The sequence below is a fragment of the Aquarana catesbeiana genome, linkage group LG01 (assembly GCF_042186555.1).
Source record: "Aquarana catesbeiana isolate 2022-GZ linkage group LG01, ASM4218655v1, whole genome shotgun sequence".
Classification (NCBI taxonomy): Eukaryota; Metazoa; Chordata; class Amphibia; order Anura; family Ranidae; genus Aquarana; species Aquarana catesbeiana.
The window spans coordinates 336,344,135-336,361,268 of record NC_133324.1 but is presented as its reverse complement, the minus strand read 5'-3'; the positions used below and the strand labels follow the sequence as shown (position 1 = coordinate 336,361,268).

The window sequence follows — 17,134 nt, the reverse complement described above, 5'->3', positions numbered from 1 at the left end:
TTTCTTTAGGATGATTTTGATTGCAGTTTGAATATGGTGTCACAAAATGAGCTACTGAAAAATTGTAGCCAATCAGTTGGACAAAATTCTACAATCAAACCTGTAGATCCTCCAAGTCAAAAACAGAGGGTGCCCTGATATATACTGTATGTCCCCCTTTTCTGTAACAGGTAAAACCGTTCTGACAAATCTTTATACATATATTGGATCAGTGTATTTCAAGATGCCCAGTCATTTTCCTTACATTTTTATTCTTACCTATAACATAAATCTCTCTTGCATCACTTTGAATGGACGGGATTTCTCTGTTGCTTTTTGGGCTCCAGTACATACACATATATTCAGCCTGATCGTTTTTTGTTATGTTGTGCAATGATAATAACCCTTTGCTGGATAATGGTCCTATGATCTCTTCGTCTCTGTAGAAACGATACTGGGTTACAGCAACTGGAGAAGGAGCCAGGCACTCCATAGTTACATTTTCTCCCTTTATGAATGTGGCATAGGAAGGCACAAAGTTCAACCATGGAGCGCTAGATAATGCTAAAAGAAATAGTTTCAGATTAAAAACAGAATGGTAAAAAAATAATAAATCTTAAGTAAATGCAAATATGGACAGTGCAGTAAGGCATTGCAATCTTACCGGTTTTGACCTGTTCATACAATACGGACAACCAATGAATGCACGTTCTGAGTTACTGTACATTGCATAATACATACCTCCCGACATTTTGAGATGGGAATGAAGGACACCTACTAGCAAACGTATGTAGGCATAGGACACGCCTCCTGCCACGCCCCTTAAAGGGGACATAACCCCCCCAAAAATGTAATTAAATCCACAAGTGCTTTTTTTTACCACTATTATTCCTTTAAAATGGATTTTAAAATTGACAAATGCAGCAATTTAGAATTTGTAAGAAGGGTTTAGCACTGGGAAACTTTTTGAAAGATAAAAAGTACATTTTATATACAACTATATATATCAGACCAAAATGAGGGACAAATGAGGAGGAAAGAGGGAAAGAGGGACATTGCTCCAAATCAGGTACAGTTCCTCAAATTCAGGGACAGTTGGGAGCTATGCATAATACTTTCATTAAAGAATAGCTGAAGCCAAAACTAGGGATGAGGTTCAAGTTGTGCCATATCACATGCCCCAGGAGGCTTCAGGACTATTCAGAAAGTGTCACGCGAGTTCACGCATGTGCAGAGGGGGGCTCCTGCATCCAAGATGGTGGTGTCAGGAGCCCGGCTGTGTGAAGACAGCGCTGGACCCCAGTCACTGGTAAATATCTGATTTTTAAATGTCGGAAATTCATCTTTGCCACTTGCTGACCACCCACAGTACATTTACTGCAGGCAGCCGGCACAGGCAGGCTGTAGTATGTACATTTACATGATCCAGCCTGTTCTGGGTTAGGGGCATGCAGCATGCCGCCCCCACGACCGCTGTGTCCACTGGACACAGTTAATTGTGGATCCCGGTACATGACCACATGATCACAATGGCAACAAAGCTGTTATGCATGAATTTCATTCCTTACAGCTGTTTCCTGCAGAAAGATGCTGTGATTGGCCCACAGCTATCGCATGGTACTTGGGCCAATCACAGCACCCAGTAACATCAGTGATCATCATTGTAACAGCAATCAAAGTGTGTAAAAAAATCCCTAAACACCCCCACCCCCATTTAAAAAATGTTTTAACCACTTCAGCCCCGGAAGATTTGGCTGCTCAATGACCAGAGCACTTTTTGCGATACGGCACTGCGTTGCTTTAACTGACAATTGTGCGACCGTGAGACCCTGTACCCAAACAAAATTGACGTCCTTTTTTTCCTCCACAAATAGAGCTTTCTTTTGGTGGTACTTGATCATCTCTGCGGTTTTTATTTTTTGCGATTTAAACAAAAAAAGAGTGACAATTTTGGAAAAAACACAATATTTTGTACTTTTTTCTATAATAAATATCCCCAATTTTATTCTAAAAAAAGCTCTCAGTTTAGGCCGATATGTATTCTACATATTTTTGGTAATAAAAATCACAATAAGCGTATATTGATTGGTTTGCGCAAAAGTTATAGCGTCTACAAAATAGGGGATAGATTTTTGGCATTTTTATTATTTAATTTTTTTTACTAGTAATGATGGCGATCTGCGATTTTTATCATGACTGCGACATTATGGCGGACACATCGGACACTTTTGACACATTTTTGGGACGATTGACAATTATACAGCGATCAGTGCTATAAAAATGCACTGATTACTGTATAAATGTGTGAGAAACCATGAACCAGACCGAGACAGAAGTACAGTAAAATCACACTTGTTTAATAATAAAAATAAAAAGGTAAATAGAGTAAGCGTAGTCAAAGCATAGCCAGAGTCCAGTAACCGGATCGGGTAATCAGCCAAGCCAGAGTTCAGTAACCAGTTCGGGTAATCAGCCAGGCTAGAAGTCAGGGATCCAAGTAGAGGAACAGCAAGCAGAATAAGGAGCCAGAAGGGATGTCAGCAAAGCCAGTCTTTAAACAGAAACACAGGAGATGGTTTCTTGTAATGTGACCAAGGCGAAGGCAGGAATGAAGTGAGCTGGACGTCTTAAAGTAGGCGGGACTGATGAGCAGATCCACAACAGCTAATTAACTGTGGAAAGAGAAGAAAGCTGGCAATTAGCCGACAGCTGAGCGGCCAGCTCAGAGAAGGAAGGGCTGAGCCAGCCCTGACAAAATGTCACTGGCAGGGAAGGGGTTAACACTAGGGGGCGATCAAGGGGTTAAATGTGTTCCCTGACTGTGTGTTCTAACTGTAGTGGGAGGGGACTGACTAGACTATAGGAGATGACAGATCGTGGTTCCTAGCTATTAGGAACTCACGATCTGCATCTCCTCTCGGAACAGAACAGAGATTTGTGTGTCTGCCTCTCGTGCCCACGATCGCTTGTGGCCGGGGGTCAACGCGGCCGTCGGTCATGAGCAGCACCACCCCCGCAGTGCAGCGGTGCATTTGGGGGGGGGGATTTGTACTGTACTGGGATTTAAAAGGCAACAAGACATGATATAGGCCCTCAGTACATCAAGATTGATCAATTTTCAAATATATACTGTTTACCATAGTTTGTAAACATTATAACGTTAACGCATATCAATTGATATACACTTATTGGGATTTTCTTTTACCAAAGACATGTATCTGAATACCTTTTGTCCTAAACGTTTGAAGAAATTTGATTTTATTAGATATGTTTTATAACAGAAAGTAGAAAATATGGGGGGTGGGGGTTCAAACTTTTCAGACTTTTTTCATTTTTATAGAAAAAAATAAAAAGCTCAGTGGTGATGAAATATCACCAAAAGAAAGCCCTATTTGTATGAGAAAATGATATTAATTTCATTTGGGTACAGTGTTGCATGACAACGCAATTGGCAGTTAAAAGCGCACAGTGCTGAATAGCAAAAAATGGCTTGGTCGTGATGGGGGTAAAACCTCCCGGAGCTGAGGTGGTTAAATGTGATTTGTTACCCTTGTTCCCATGCTATCGTTATCAAATGCAATCATGCCACTACCTAAGCTGGCCACACACTAAAACACTTTTCTCGTTATTAGTGGAACATAGGCATACTTGCTTTTCTTTTTACACATGTACATAATTTCTGCAGACATTCTTTACCGGTATTGTCTTGACAATTCATTATGTACTGAGCAGGAAAATTCAATGTGGTTACCAGACTTTTCTATAGCCATGTTTGTTGAATTGTCACAGTCAGTGTTCAATACACCATGCTATGATCTTGCAGACTTTCTTAACTTTCTTAACTTTTCATAATGACTTAAAATATTTGCATGTGCAGTAAATAAATAATGGTTTCCTTTTTAAGGGAAGAAGGTAGCGCCAGAGGTTTTCCAGCAATTTATTACTAAATGAACAGACTACTTCCTTTCCAAGCAACTTACTGACTGCACGGTCATCTCCTGAAATACAGTGCACTGCTGTATCCCCAGATTCAATACATGTTGCTCTAAGCCTCTCGTTTAAATAGATTACCTGCAAATCTGCAGTTGGAAAAGTACCAAAAAATGGTATGTTTAAAGTGGATGTAAACCCAATGTCATCCTTTCTAAACTACTGCCATAGGGGTTATCTATAAGGATATACATGCCTCCTGCATTTATCTTTACCTGTCGAATGTCTCCCCTCTGTCTGTTATGAGAGCCGAAAAACTGCAGATTCTGTGGGTGGGTCTGTTGCCTGGAGCTCGGTGGGTGGAGTCGTGATGTCAGACTCCCCGCCCACCTCTACACTCCCCTTGTCAACATGCATTTTTCTCCTGTGTATTTCTTACACTGAATTTCTGCTATGATCTTTAACATCCAGTGAAAAGACAGGAAAGTAACCACATGACTTCAGCATGCCCAGTTATGCTGAGGTGTGGAACAGCCAATTAAAAAATAATGCATGTCTTATTCTAGTGCATGAGATATGTAAATCACCTGTCACTCACAGCAAGGGGGAGGATTTGACAAAGTTTTTCTCTATTTGTCAAGATTTATCTCACTGAACAATAAAAGGGGATTGCTCAGAGATGGATTAACTCTTTGTGGCAAGACTGGGCTCAAATGATAGGAAATCTTATACTCTACGGGTTTACATCCGCTTTAAGTAAGAACCAAAAAAAAAATTCAGAAAATTCTCTCTATTGTTTTTCCTATCATTGAAGAGACAAACTGATGCATGAGTGATATCAATTGCACTCCCAAAGATCTGCAGGTAGTTAAATGCCTTCTACTACTTTTTTTCCCAATATATTTTGTTATTTCTTCACAGACCAGTATCTGCTCCTACAAATCTTTTTTCTAAAGTACATGGTGGGCTCTAATCCTTTGCCCCCATTAAAGTGGTTGTAAACCTCTGAAATGGAAAATGAACAAATAATATCCTTCTATAATGTGTACTTGCCTTGCTCCAAAGCACCTAGCGTGACTTCTGCTTTAATTTCTCTGCTATCTGCATGAATCACTTCTGACAGTCTATGCCAACACCAGACAATACCGGTAGATGCGGCCCCCATTCCCCCAGAACACAGCAGGCGATCAACAGTCTCAGCTGTACATGTTTCTCTATGAGATTGTGTAGGGGGGTGCATCCATTCCCTCCATTCAGGTCTCATATTACACTCAGCTCCCTGTTCTATGCTTTGCAACAATGATCCCTGCCCTATACCTCTGGAAGTTCAGAAATGCTGTGTAAACTGCATGCTTTAGGAGGCTGTAGAGGAGAGGGGGGTGCAAATAAACAGGTACAATTTATATAGGAGGATTTGTCTCATCTCTGTGTAAGGTAAGTCACTTCAGTGGAAATATGTTAGGATTTAAAACCAATTAAATCCCTACAACTTCAGCACCATCAGGCATGTGAAGGCATAAACATGTCAGGTTCTTAGTATTTAGCACATACAAGCTTATGCCAGTAGGTATCATTGTGTGCAAGCCTGCATTTGTGTGCACAAAGTACAGTCACATATCATTAGCTCAATCTACATCCTAAATATTCACATAATAAATTGTTCCCTGTTTAACTAATGTATAATATGCACTATAATATACACTGGTTTTCCAGCTTTTTTGTATAGAGTATAGCACTATAGTTATTATTATTATCATTATTATATATGATCTTCCAACAGAGATTACAATTCAAATTAATGTCTCTTTAATACTGAAGATATACTAAACATCTTCTCGCACTTTATATTCACATTCCATAAATGTACCATAATCAGCTGCCTCACCCCATCTCCCCTGCATTGCATCTATATTTTCTTTTGACAGAAAAAAATGTGCATGTTTTACTTTGGATGCCTTTGAAAAGATTTAAATAAATATTTACAATATAAAATAATTCAGACTCAAAGCCCTGCCCTTCTGGATGTGCCAAATTCTCAGATCATGTCCCTAGCTTTTCCATTTATGTTTTCTTTAGTAAAATGCATTGCATTGGTTTGAATCTACTATGCTGACCGCAGCAGAATTTTATATTCTAATCTGAAGATTAAAACTGAACTCCAGCCTTACCTCCGGTCTTGCACAGTTATACAGGTTCCTCTCCTATACTGAAATTGCTTACTCTGATTTCACTGAACACTGTGAGGTACTTTTAGAAGTTGCAGCAAGTCAGATAGAGTCTACCTCATTTCCTGGCTGAAGGATGTGCATCATCATTAGGCCTTTAGTCCCCAGTCTCACTGTCCCTGGCCCACCCCTTTAATTTATTAGATTTCAGTCTTTTTCAATCAACCAGGCTCAGCATCACATGTGGACAGCATGCCTAGGAACTTCCACTCTTCCAAAAAGTCCGCCCACAGTTTGCGTCAGGCTTGAGGATCTTGAGAGGAACACTGAGATAGGGTGATGTGATGTTTTCCAGAAGCTATTTACAGCACCCTTTTTCTCACTTACCATTGAGAAGAACAGATCCATTCTGTTGAAAGTTCTTTTTCCTAAGTAGTCTGATTTCAACAGAGTTTTTGGTTGGTATGGCTTAGTGTTCTGAAGAATTTGCTATTGAGAATAAGAACCATATAAAAGCTTTAACATAAGTAATTGCGAAAGTAATTCTCAATATTGTTAAACCTGCAGCTTTATTAAAAAAAATACCTGGTCATCATGCCATGAAGGCACCTACTATTAAAGGATCACTTTATTAAAGGAACACTTCAGTGCCATCTTCCTGATTTCGACATCTCCTACATTGTCATGTATAAATGAAATTAAAAAAAGAGAGAAAAGTGCTGCTACCTAAGTGTAGCATTTATTAAAAAAAAATCAATAAAACGAAAATCAAATACTCCAATCACATGGATTTAATATATTAAAAAGCATATCCATAAGAGGGCCAGCACATGGCAACCTTCCAGATGGTCAATGGCGAGCAAACAGCTGTGGGTGGATGTGATGTAAGGTGTTTGGAGCCAGGAAGTCAACCAAGGGAACACCAGAAAGAACTAGCAGGAATAGCTAGATGATACTGGGTGTCCTTCAGCCAGGAAATGAGGTGGGCTCTATGTGACTATGCTGCAATTTGTAATGCACACTGGGACTCAAAGTGTGCAGTGAAAGTAAAATAAGCAATTGTAGTACAGGTGAGTAGCCTGTTTAACTGTGTAAGACTGAAGGTAAAACCAGAGTTCAATTTAAAATATTTCTGAAGGCAGGAACAATCTGTATCATAACACAGAGATAATTATGAGAAGCCTTTTAAAGTAACTCAAGGCTTTTTCTGTTGGAATATTAAAAGTTGCACAAGCTAGGATAAGCAGTTCGAAGAATCAAAGGGGATTTCACGCAGGTTGTGGGTTAGAAGAAATTTTTTTTTCATTTTTTTATATTTTTTCATAGTTGGGTTTGTAGGCTATGCAATGCCCCGCAGAGAAGAATTTATGCTAAGCCATACATAAATCCTCAGCTTGTAATAACAATGTCATACCTGTAACAGTAATCGTTTCTTGCATACTTTTCGGTGAAAAAAATGTCCTCTGGTGTCCCGATATTGAGTATTCACAATTGTATGTCCCAGAGTCCCGTATACTCAATAATTCAATGTGGTGGACGGATTTCAGAGTATCATGGTAGCTTTCCAATTTTCTGGAATCTTTTTGAAACTGATAACTGACCTGAGTATTTACAGGGGGATGTTTACATTCCAAACTTACAGATTCTCTTTCAAAGTAAAGTGATTGTCTAGGTTGTACTAGCAGAAGTGGTTGAGATGGCTGGTCTAAACGAAAGAAAAAATAAATTAAATCTTAAATACATTCAGAAAAAATGAGTAAACTGATATGTTGAAAGCCGCATTCCTTTAAACCTGATTAATTTTGCATCTTTATCTCTAAGTTGCAAATCATCACTTATTGAATAATAATAGTAATAACCAAAGGTGTGCCCAGCCTATTGCATTAGGGCAAAGTTTCTAAACCGGGGGCCCCAACGGGTTCCACGGGAAATCTACATTATGGCGGATGTATACCGCTGAATGTATTTTCAATATTGTCCTTAATGCGCGCTGACAATCGCATGTGCGCATGAATACCTGATGGTACCTCTTTAGTTGCGGCTCCTATAAATTCAGGGGATGGAGCAGGGGAAGAGTGCAGAGAGCGGGAATGGGAGCAGCAGAAGGAGTAGATCTTCTGTGTATATGGCAGAGCTGACTGGGTAGGAACATGTGGCTCAATCGGAAGGTGAGCTTCTACAGGGGCTCTCTGCCTTCCCCCTGCACTGTGCAATATGCTACAATGGCTTTCTGTTTACCCTGCACTCTGCATTACCATAGCTATAAGAGTCTATAGCTGCAGCAATGCAGAGTGCAGGAGGGACAGGCAGCCATTGGAGCACATGACTGGAGGTTAGAGATGGGGGGGGGTTGGATGGACAAAGCTGGCAGGGGCACATGGCTGCATTGGGACATGAGAGCTGCAGGAGGCACAGAGCCAGCAGGGACACGAAGCATGTGGCTGGATTGGGAAGTGAGAACTGCCAACCAGAGCAGTGTGTGTATGTGTCTCAGAGAGAGAGCACATGGCTGGATTAGGAGGGGAATGCCTTACTAGAGCCAGGATGCACTGTGCCATTCATTGCTTAGGTGATGGCGGCCAGCTTGCCCACCCATGGTCAAACCACTCATGGCAATTGATGACTCTGATCTAGGACAAGCAGCATGCATGGACACTCCCAGCACTCAGGAAAAGGGCATCCATCTCCTTGAGACCTCCTTTATCTCCAGCTGCCACGCTGCTGGAACCAAAAGGTAGGGCTTTGTGAAAAGATCTATGTGATTGGAGGGCTCTGTGATAGGGGGTAGGTATGACTGGGTGGTTCTGTGATGGGGGTTTACGATGGGGCTCTGTGTGATGGGGACACTGATCTGATGCAATGGAGAGGTTTCAATGTGATGAGGGGACTTCCATCTCCTTGAGACCTCCTTTATCTCCAGCTGCCACGCTGCTGGAAACAAAAGGTAGGGCTTTGTGAAAAGGGATCTATGTGATCGGAGGGCTCTGTGATAGGGGGTATGTATGACTGGGTGGTTCTGTGATAGGGGTTTACGATGGGGCTCTGTGTGATGGGGCCACTGATCTGATGCAATGGAGAGGGTTCAATGTGATGAGGGGACTTGTGTAAAGGGGGCCTCTAAGTATAGGGGTGACTCTGATGTATTGGAAGGTTCTTTTGTATAGGGGGACTTTGATGTAATGGGGGGCCACTGATGTGAAGGAGGGACTGTATTGTGATGGTGAAATCTGACACTGGGGGGCCTCTTATGTAAAGGAGGGCTCTGATGTGATGGGGAGACCTCTGAAAAGAGAGATCTCTGATGTGATGCGGAGGCTCCGATGTTATTGGGAGACTTGTGTAAAGGGGGCCTCTGATGTATAGGGGCGACTTGATAGAAGGTTCTTGTGTAATGGGGGGGCTTTGATGTGATGGGTGACCTCTGATCTAAAGGGGGGCTCTGATGTGATGGGGAGACCTCTGATGTAATGGGGAAGCTCTGATGTAATGGAGAAGCTCTGATGTGATGGGGGATTCGTGTAAAGGGGCAACTCTGATGTGATGGAGGGTTCTCATGTATATAGGGGGACTTTAATGTGAAGGAAAGACTGTAATGTGATGGGGGAAAATCTGACACTGGGGGGAGGGGGCTCTGATGTAAAGGGAGGCTCTGATGTGATTGGGGGCCTCTGATGTGATGGGGAGGCTCTGATGCACTGGGGAGGGGTGTAATGGGGGTCTCTAATGTATAGGGATGAGTCTGATGTGATGGAGAGTTCTTGTGTATAGAGCGGACTTTGATGTGAAGGAAGGACTGTAATGTGATGAGGGAAATCTGACACTGGGGGGGCGGGCTCTGATGTAAGGGGGGCTATGATGAGATGAGGAAACCTCAACATTATGGTGGACTTCTGATGTGATGTTTGGACCTCTGATGTGAAGTTCAAGGTTCATCAAGGTGGTTGTGTGCATTGTCCAAGGCTCAGGTTTCCAACTGATAAGTAACATATATATACATTTACATTTAGAGTGGAGTGCTTTGAGATTTTACATACTTTTAACTTATTTACACCTGAAATTAGATCTTGTGTATGGCACCATCGAACAATACAGACTGGAGGGGTTAAGCAGAGAGATGGAGCATGTGACTGAAGCCACAGGTGACATCCTGTGTATGGAAGTGGTGATGCAGAGAGGGGGAGCACACTGCTGGATCAGACTGAATTTAGCAGGTGATGAGTTCATAATAATTTTATTATGGAATAATAAGATGTCATAAAGCTTTGCTATGATCTCAACTCCTGCTACAAGTCTCCTCCAGCCACGTGCCCCTGCTCTTTGATTCCTCATTCTGAACTGGCAGGATCCAGCACTGACAGGATGTCACCTCATGATCCAGCCACATGCTCCCTCTCTCTTCGCTCCTCTGTGGTTCTGCCCTCTGATTTTCACAGGAGCCACAACTACAGAGGAGGTATCTGGTTTCAATGTGTGCTGTCTGTGCATATTGAGAACTGCATTGGGCAGATATACAACTGCCACAAATTGGTTTGTGACAGGACCCCTTCGGACTTCTGTTAATGCTGTCAATTAGTGCACTGTTCCCCACCGGTCCTCCTCTTCTGTCTGTCCCAGCCTTGCATGTGATATTACCTGGGATGGACAGGAGGAGGGCTAGCTGGGATCAAGGGGATATAAGGCATGTTACACCAGCTTCCCTGCGCTGCTCTGCATGTGGATGAAAGCGACTCCCTGTACTGTGACCTGGTGACCCCCTCATTGTACTGTGCCCTGGTGATCTCCCGGCTGTACTCTGTCTTCTGTCCTTTTATGAAAATTACCAATTTATCACTTTCTGTGGGGCAGATTGTGTTACAAAGCCGGGGACGAAACTGCAGCTTCAGGACTTAAATTTGCAGGCCTTTCGGTTTGAAGAAGTGTTGGCTGAAGCCTACCTACAGTAAGCAGTAGTTCGAAAGCAGGAGTGCACGCGGTGAACAGAACAACAAGAACTCTTGTAAGTACTGCTGTCCTCTTTGGGAATGACGTAAACTTCTACTGCAAGATAGTGACCACTGGGCTCTTCCCTCTGTCCTTTTACTAACATGACCAATTTACCACTTTCGGCAGGGCTGATTGTGTTACAAATCAAGGAACGACACTGCGGCTTCAGGATTTGGCTGAAACCTACCTACAGGAAGTGGTACTTCAAGGCAGAAGTGCACACAGTTGACGGAACAGCAACCACTCTTGTAAGTACTATGTTACACTGTGTGATTTATTTGCAGAAAAATGTATACATACATGATACCAGTGCTCTGTTGTCAACAGGGCACACAGAAAAAGAGTTTTCTTTGTGCCCTGGTTATCTCCACATTGTACTGTGCTCTTTTCCCCTGATGATCTCCACATTGCACTGTGCCCTGGTGACCTCCAGAATTATACTGTGCCTGTGCACGCAGAAACAACGTTTTCTTTGTGCCTTGCAGAGACAAGTTGAGTTTTTCAACTGCGTTGATATTTTGCATTGCAGAGTGTATTTTCCACTGGGAAGCGATGCCGTGTATGTAGATTTAGCACTGAGAACCAGATTTGTGTAATAAATTGAAGAAAGACTTTTGCTATATAATGCACAGGTATTAGTGAAATTGTGGTTAATTTACAGTAGTATGCCATTGTGTTTTTTTTATTAGTTGTTTTAAAAACAAAATGGCTCAAGGTCCAATGTGGCATTTTGTTGAGGAGGAGGAGTGAGGTACAAGAGGATAGTACAGCTTTATCTTCTACTACAGAAAATACTGATAAGGCTAGTGAGGCTAGTGAGGAAGAATTACAACATTCTGAGTCCTTTGCATGCAATGCTTGACCTAAAAAAAGTCAGCCTTTACAGAGATAGTTACCTAACTATGTTTTTTTCTTGGACAGGTGATCCACATTGTCCCATTCCATTGTGCCTTATCTGTGGCAAACAACTTACAAATACAGCAATGGCTCCAGCAAAACTGAAAAGACACTTGACTATAAACCATGGTCATTTGGTATCTAAAGGTGCCAATTATTTCAAACGGCTATTGGAATCTCAAAACAAGCAAAGTGCAGCTTTTGTTAAAAAGTCTCCATTAGTAAAAACGGCACAGGAAGCAAGCTTTTTGATGGCAGAAATTATTGCCCAGAAAAGAAAAAGTCACATAGTTGGTGAGAATATAATAATGCCAGGATGTAAAATTATTGTAAATCAAATGCTAGGAGCCACTCTCAGACAGGACAATAAGTTGGCGTATTGATGACATGTCACATGATGATGAAGAGGTCTTGTGTGATATCCTTAAAAAAACAGCTTCGCTGTCCAGGTTGATAAGTCCACCAGTATCACCCATGCATACCAAATTATAGCATTTGTACGATTTGAAAATAGTGGTGAAATTCAAGCAAACTTTTTCTGCTGTAAAGAGCTGCTTGAAACAACCAAGGGTCAAGATATATTTAATGTTTTGTCTGCCTATCTGGAATCACAAGGCCTGTCTTGGAATGGTTGTGTTGGAATCTGTACTGATGGTGCTCCAATCAATGGTTGGCTCCATGAAAGGCTTTTTCTCATTTGTAAAAAAAGCAAAATCCTAATGTTGTCAAAACATACTGCTGAAAAGTGTTCTGGATGATGTGACAAAAATGGTGAACTTTATTAAACAAAGACCAGTTCACTCAAGAATGTTTCAAAAACTTTGTGAAAGCATGAAGAAGGACCATGTAAATCTTCTGCTACATACAAAAATCAGGTGGCTTAGCAGAGGATGAGTTTTTGAGCTGAAAGAAGAACTAAAGGAGTACTTTCAAGAAATGAGTAGGTCAGATTTTGCTGAGTGCTTTAAAGATGAAGAATGGCTGCAGAAACTTAGCTAACATTTTTAATCACATAAACCTGCTGAACAAGTCTCTGCAAGGTTCTGGAGAAAATATCCTGACTTCAAGTGACAAGATACTTGGATTCAAAAGGATATTGAATCTTTTGAAAAGCCATGTTGTTAAAGGAAATCTGGAGATGTTTCCTCTGTTACTTGGCCTTGGAAATAAGGAAGGATACCGGCTTCTGTTCAGTCAGAGAAATTGAATTTAAAAGAACAGGAAGAAATTTGTGGTTTGCAGTCTGATCGTACCCTCAGGATGAGGTTTGATTATATATCCTTGGACAAATTCTGGATTTCAGTCAAAGAAGAGTATCCTGCCATTTACAGAAAGGCATTGAATGTTTTACTACAGTTTTTCTACTTCCTACATGTGTGAGCAAGCTTGATATGGTTTAATTTCAGTTAAAGATGAAATTCGTGTGTGCTTATCTCAAGTTCGACCCAGAATTTAGCATCTGTGCAGAAAAAAGCAAGCCCAAGTTTCACATTAAGGAGGTAAGTGTTTTTACAATATTTATTCTATTATTTGATACTGTTTCTTTATTGCTGTTATATCTACAGCTCATTGATCAGATCCAATGTTCTGTGAGCTGTAGATCTGAATTTTTTTTCAGGGGTTCTCAAACTTTTTGCCAAGGGTTCCCTGAAGGTTGAGAAACACTGCATTAGGGTGTGCACCCCAAAGCTCAAACACACATGCTTTTCTCTGCAGCCTCAGCTGCACAGGGCAGTGAACGAATGGGAAGTGCTCTATGCTGAGCATCTTCCTTTTCATTCACAAACTGAAGCATAGTAAACACAGTTTCTATGCTTCAGTTATGAAGGAACACAGTGAGTAATACTGAGTGGTCACTGTGTCCATTTAGAAAAGTAAAGCGCTGGTAAATGACATTCACTAGCCCCTTCCCCCGCTCTCTATCCTGAAACATCCCCCGCAGAAGCTGGGGGGAGAGGAGGGAAGCAAGCAGCACTGCGGAAGGAGAGCAACACAGCAGCACTCTGGGGAGGGACAGTAGGGTAAATTGGCACTGCATGTAGTGATTAGGGTGTGCCAGGCACAACTGACAAGCCCCCCTGTGCATGCCTATGGTAATAATCATAATAATAATAACTTGCTATGCACTGTATATAATAACTCAGGTAAACAAATCAAATACTGTATATTGCAACCTTATTAGTTATTTTCTCTAATTTCTCTAATATCCAATTACTTGCTTTTAATTTTTAGTGATAAAAACTAGTAAACTATATTTTATATATATTTATACAGACCTTTGCAGAAAGGAGAAAAAAAAAATTCCATAAAAAAAAAATTCCCATAACTGTTTTTCTTCTTTTTGTACAGTGGCCAATAGCAACAATACTCTTGCAACTTCACGCAAATGTATGATTTTAGTCTTTGTCAAGCTTTTACTGCTATACTGAGACAACCATGTTTCTGGCTGTGAGTTGTACTTTCCAGTTACCTTGTTTAAAGTGCCCATTTCCTTGGGAATCCAAAATTCTGGCGTAAGCAACCCTCTAGCTTATTTTTAATTGGTATGTAATAATGTGCACATCTTATAGGATATACAGTAATGACCCTACTCTACACACTGCCCTCTAATCCCAGGAAACTTGAGAAATCTATCCTTTGTGTTTCTCAAGCATCAGGGACCTTGAACTAACCACTTGACAAGTACTTTAAGACTACAAGAATATCTGCACTTTAGAGAAGAGAACCAGATGACTGAATTTCAGTAGAGGTAGGTCAGTCAAGGATAATTTTACTCATTGGAGGTGGCAAAAGCCATTTAATCCTGCTTTACTAAAGAAAATGAATGAGGCCACAGATAAATTGGTAGAGAATGTTTGCATTGTGAGCTCACATGTGGGCACTGATATTTGCACACATAGCGAATACAGTCCCCATACCTATTTAGCAAACCACACAGAGTCAGGCTCTTCTTCGGTGTTCAATGTGTGTGTTCTAGTTTGCCTAGGTGTTGAACATCCAAATAATGCTACCTTTGTGTATTCTGTTCTGATAAGGTGTACTAAGAAATGTGCACCTCAACAAAAAGAGAAAACAAAACACGACCAACTAGCTAGGCAATTAAATGATCCCGTGTCAAGCAACATAATTGGTAAAAATAAAGGCAACATATGCACAAGAATTTATCATTGGAAAACTGTTCAGAGGCAACAGCATTTCAAATTGTGTACACACGCTGGACATATCCACAGCAGGTAAATCTGCTCTGTTATACCCATTGTTCATCATTCACTACAGCTTTTATATTTTACTATGATTTTGTGGTTGTATTTAAAGCCCATCACCAGGTAAAACTTGCACCCCTTCTATATGGATTTCCTCAGAAGAACACTGCTACCATCACAGCGCATTAAATTGGAAGCTCAGTCAATATAAGCATGCATGTTCATGCACACAGTTCAGGAAAAGTTTGCTTAGCAGTAGGATAATGCCAGTTTAAATTAAATAGATTCTGTGTCTGGTAGAAGAAGAAATAACACCCACAGGTACTTACCCATTATAGTCAAAGATATAGGAAAGCTGACATCTGATTCCCGCTTCCCTCTGGAATCTAACACCCAGTATCGACAGCTATAGGAACCAGCATCGCTTGTTTTTGCTGAAGATAATCTTAGCCTGTTTGATATTTCCAACCTATGAATTTCCCGATCGTTCCTATAGAATTTATATCCATGTATTGTAAATTCAACAGTAACTTGACACTGCAGAGTAACAGGCTCTCCTGTCAGGTATGTTGCATAGTTGGCTATGAAGGAAATGCTTGGCTGCTGAAGACTGGCTGAAAAAAAGTAGTAAGGATACTTTATTTAAATAATTTTTCTTATATCACTCTATAGTAGAATTTATGATATTGTAGTTAGGACACTGTATTACATTCGCAAGTTATTAATTAATCAGTTGTCCCAAAGTTTGAAAAATCTACCAACTGTTGTGCAAAAATGAACTGTTGTTGTAACACCATCATGGAATTTTTAAATAAAAAGAAGACCAGATAGGGTCCAAAAAGTAAACATTCTAAGTATGTAAATTAGAACACAGAGTTCCCTCTGTTGCCAAGCAGCTATCACTCTGTGGAAAAGTGACAGCTTTACATATAGTATTCAGATACCAGATTGGTCAACGTTATCATAATGGTACATGACTCAAAAGTTTTGGAATCAGTGGCACTCAGCACTACACAAAAATTCTGAGCAATGGCATGTTGGTACGTTGAGTTGATTACTGTACTGATACAATTATCTGTGTGTAACACTCTGTTGTGTTTATCTCCCACCTCATTCTATATTTGAAAATTCTACTATCATCTATAATGGTTAAAGGCTAAATTAACAATTTTATTCATGTACATATATCATCTATAATAATTAAATAATAGATTTATGTTTAGGTAATGTAAGAAAAAAAATATTAAGGGCATATTTAAAAAGCAGTGAATATGATATTCAACAAACATTCTCTGCAGGTGAAGCAATCACTGTCATTTAAAACACATGCACCAGGAATATTTACCTGAAAATAATGTTTGGTGATTTCCACTAAAATATATAAATATAACCCTCAGGCTGGGTTCACATATGAGCCACATGGGGCTCACAGCAGGGGTCTGGTGCGTGTTAGTTCACCGTTTCAGGTCCGATTTCAGCCTGAATTTTGGGCTGAATTCAAACCTGAAATGGACCAAAAGACGCACAGTGTTATGGTGCCAAATGCACCGGACCCGCTGCAGAGATATGTGATATAGTCTCCATAGAGAGCCAGTCAAAATTTACTGCAATGGTGTGAACCCAGCCTAAGGGAGTTATTTACTAAGACTAGAGCATGCAAAATCTGGTGCAGCCCTGCATAAAAAACAATCAGAGCCCATTCACACAGGGGCAACTTTAGATCCGACTTCAAGTCGCCCCAAGTCGCCTCAAGTCGCGCTACATGAAAAAATCAATGTAAGTGAATGGATCCATCTTAATGCACACTACTGCAGTCGCTCCGACTTCAGAAAAGGTTCCTGTACTACTTCAATCCGACTTGAAGGCAACTTGTACCCATTGATTTCAATGGAAGTTGCCTCCAAGTCTGATCACTGTTCATACTGAGGCAACTTTACAGGAAGCAGAAAGGAAACAGAAAGTAATTTCCTCCACTAA

The 17,134-nt window shown here is 40.8% G+C and overlaps 1 protein-coding gene across 1 annotated transcript in view; it reads right to left on the bottom strand.

Moving 5' to 3' along the window:
* LOC141145238 (immunoglobulin superfamily member 1-like) overlaps nucleotides 1-17,134 on the bottom strand; it is a 54,542-nt gene that overhangs the window by 34,708 nt on the left and 2,700 nt on the right. Inside the window, exons 3-5 of the mRNA XM_073631753.1 lie at nucleotides 15,487-15,771; nucleotides 7,489-7,779; nucleotides 259-543 (exon numbers count right to left, since the gene is read on the bottom strand). Coding sequence (XP_073487854.1) covers nucleotides 259-543; nucleotides 7,489-7,779; nucleotides 15,487-15,771 — 861 coding nt within the window. The remainder of the gene's footprint in view (nucleotides 1-258; nucleotides 544-7,488; nucleotides 7,780-15,486; nucleotides 15,772-17,134) is intronic.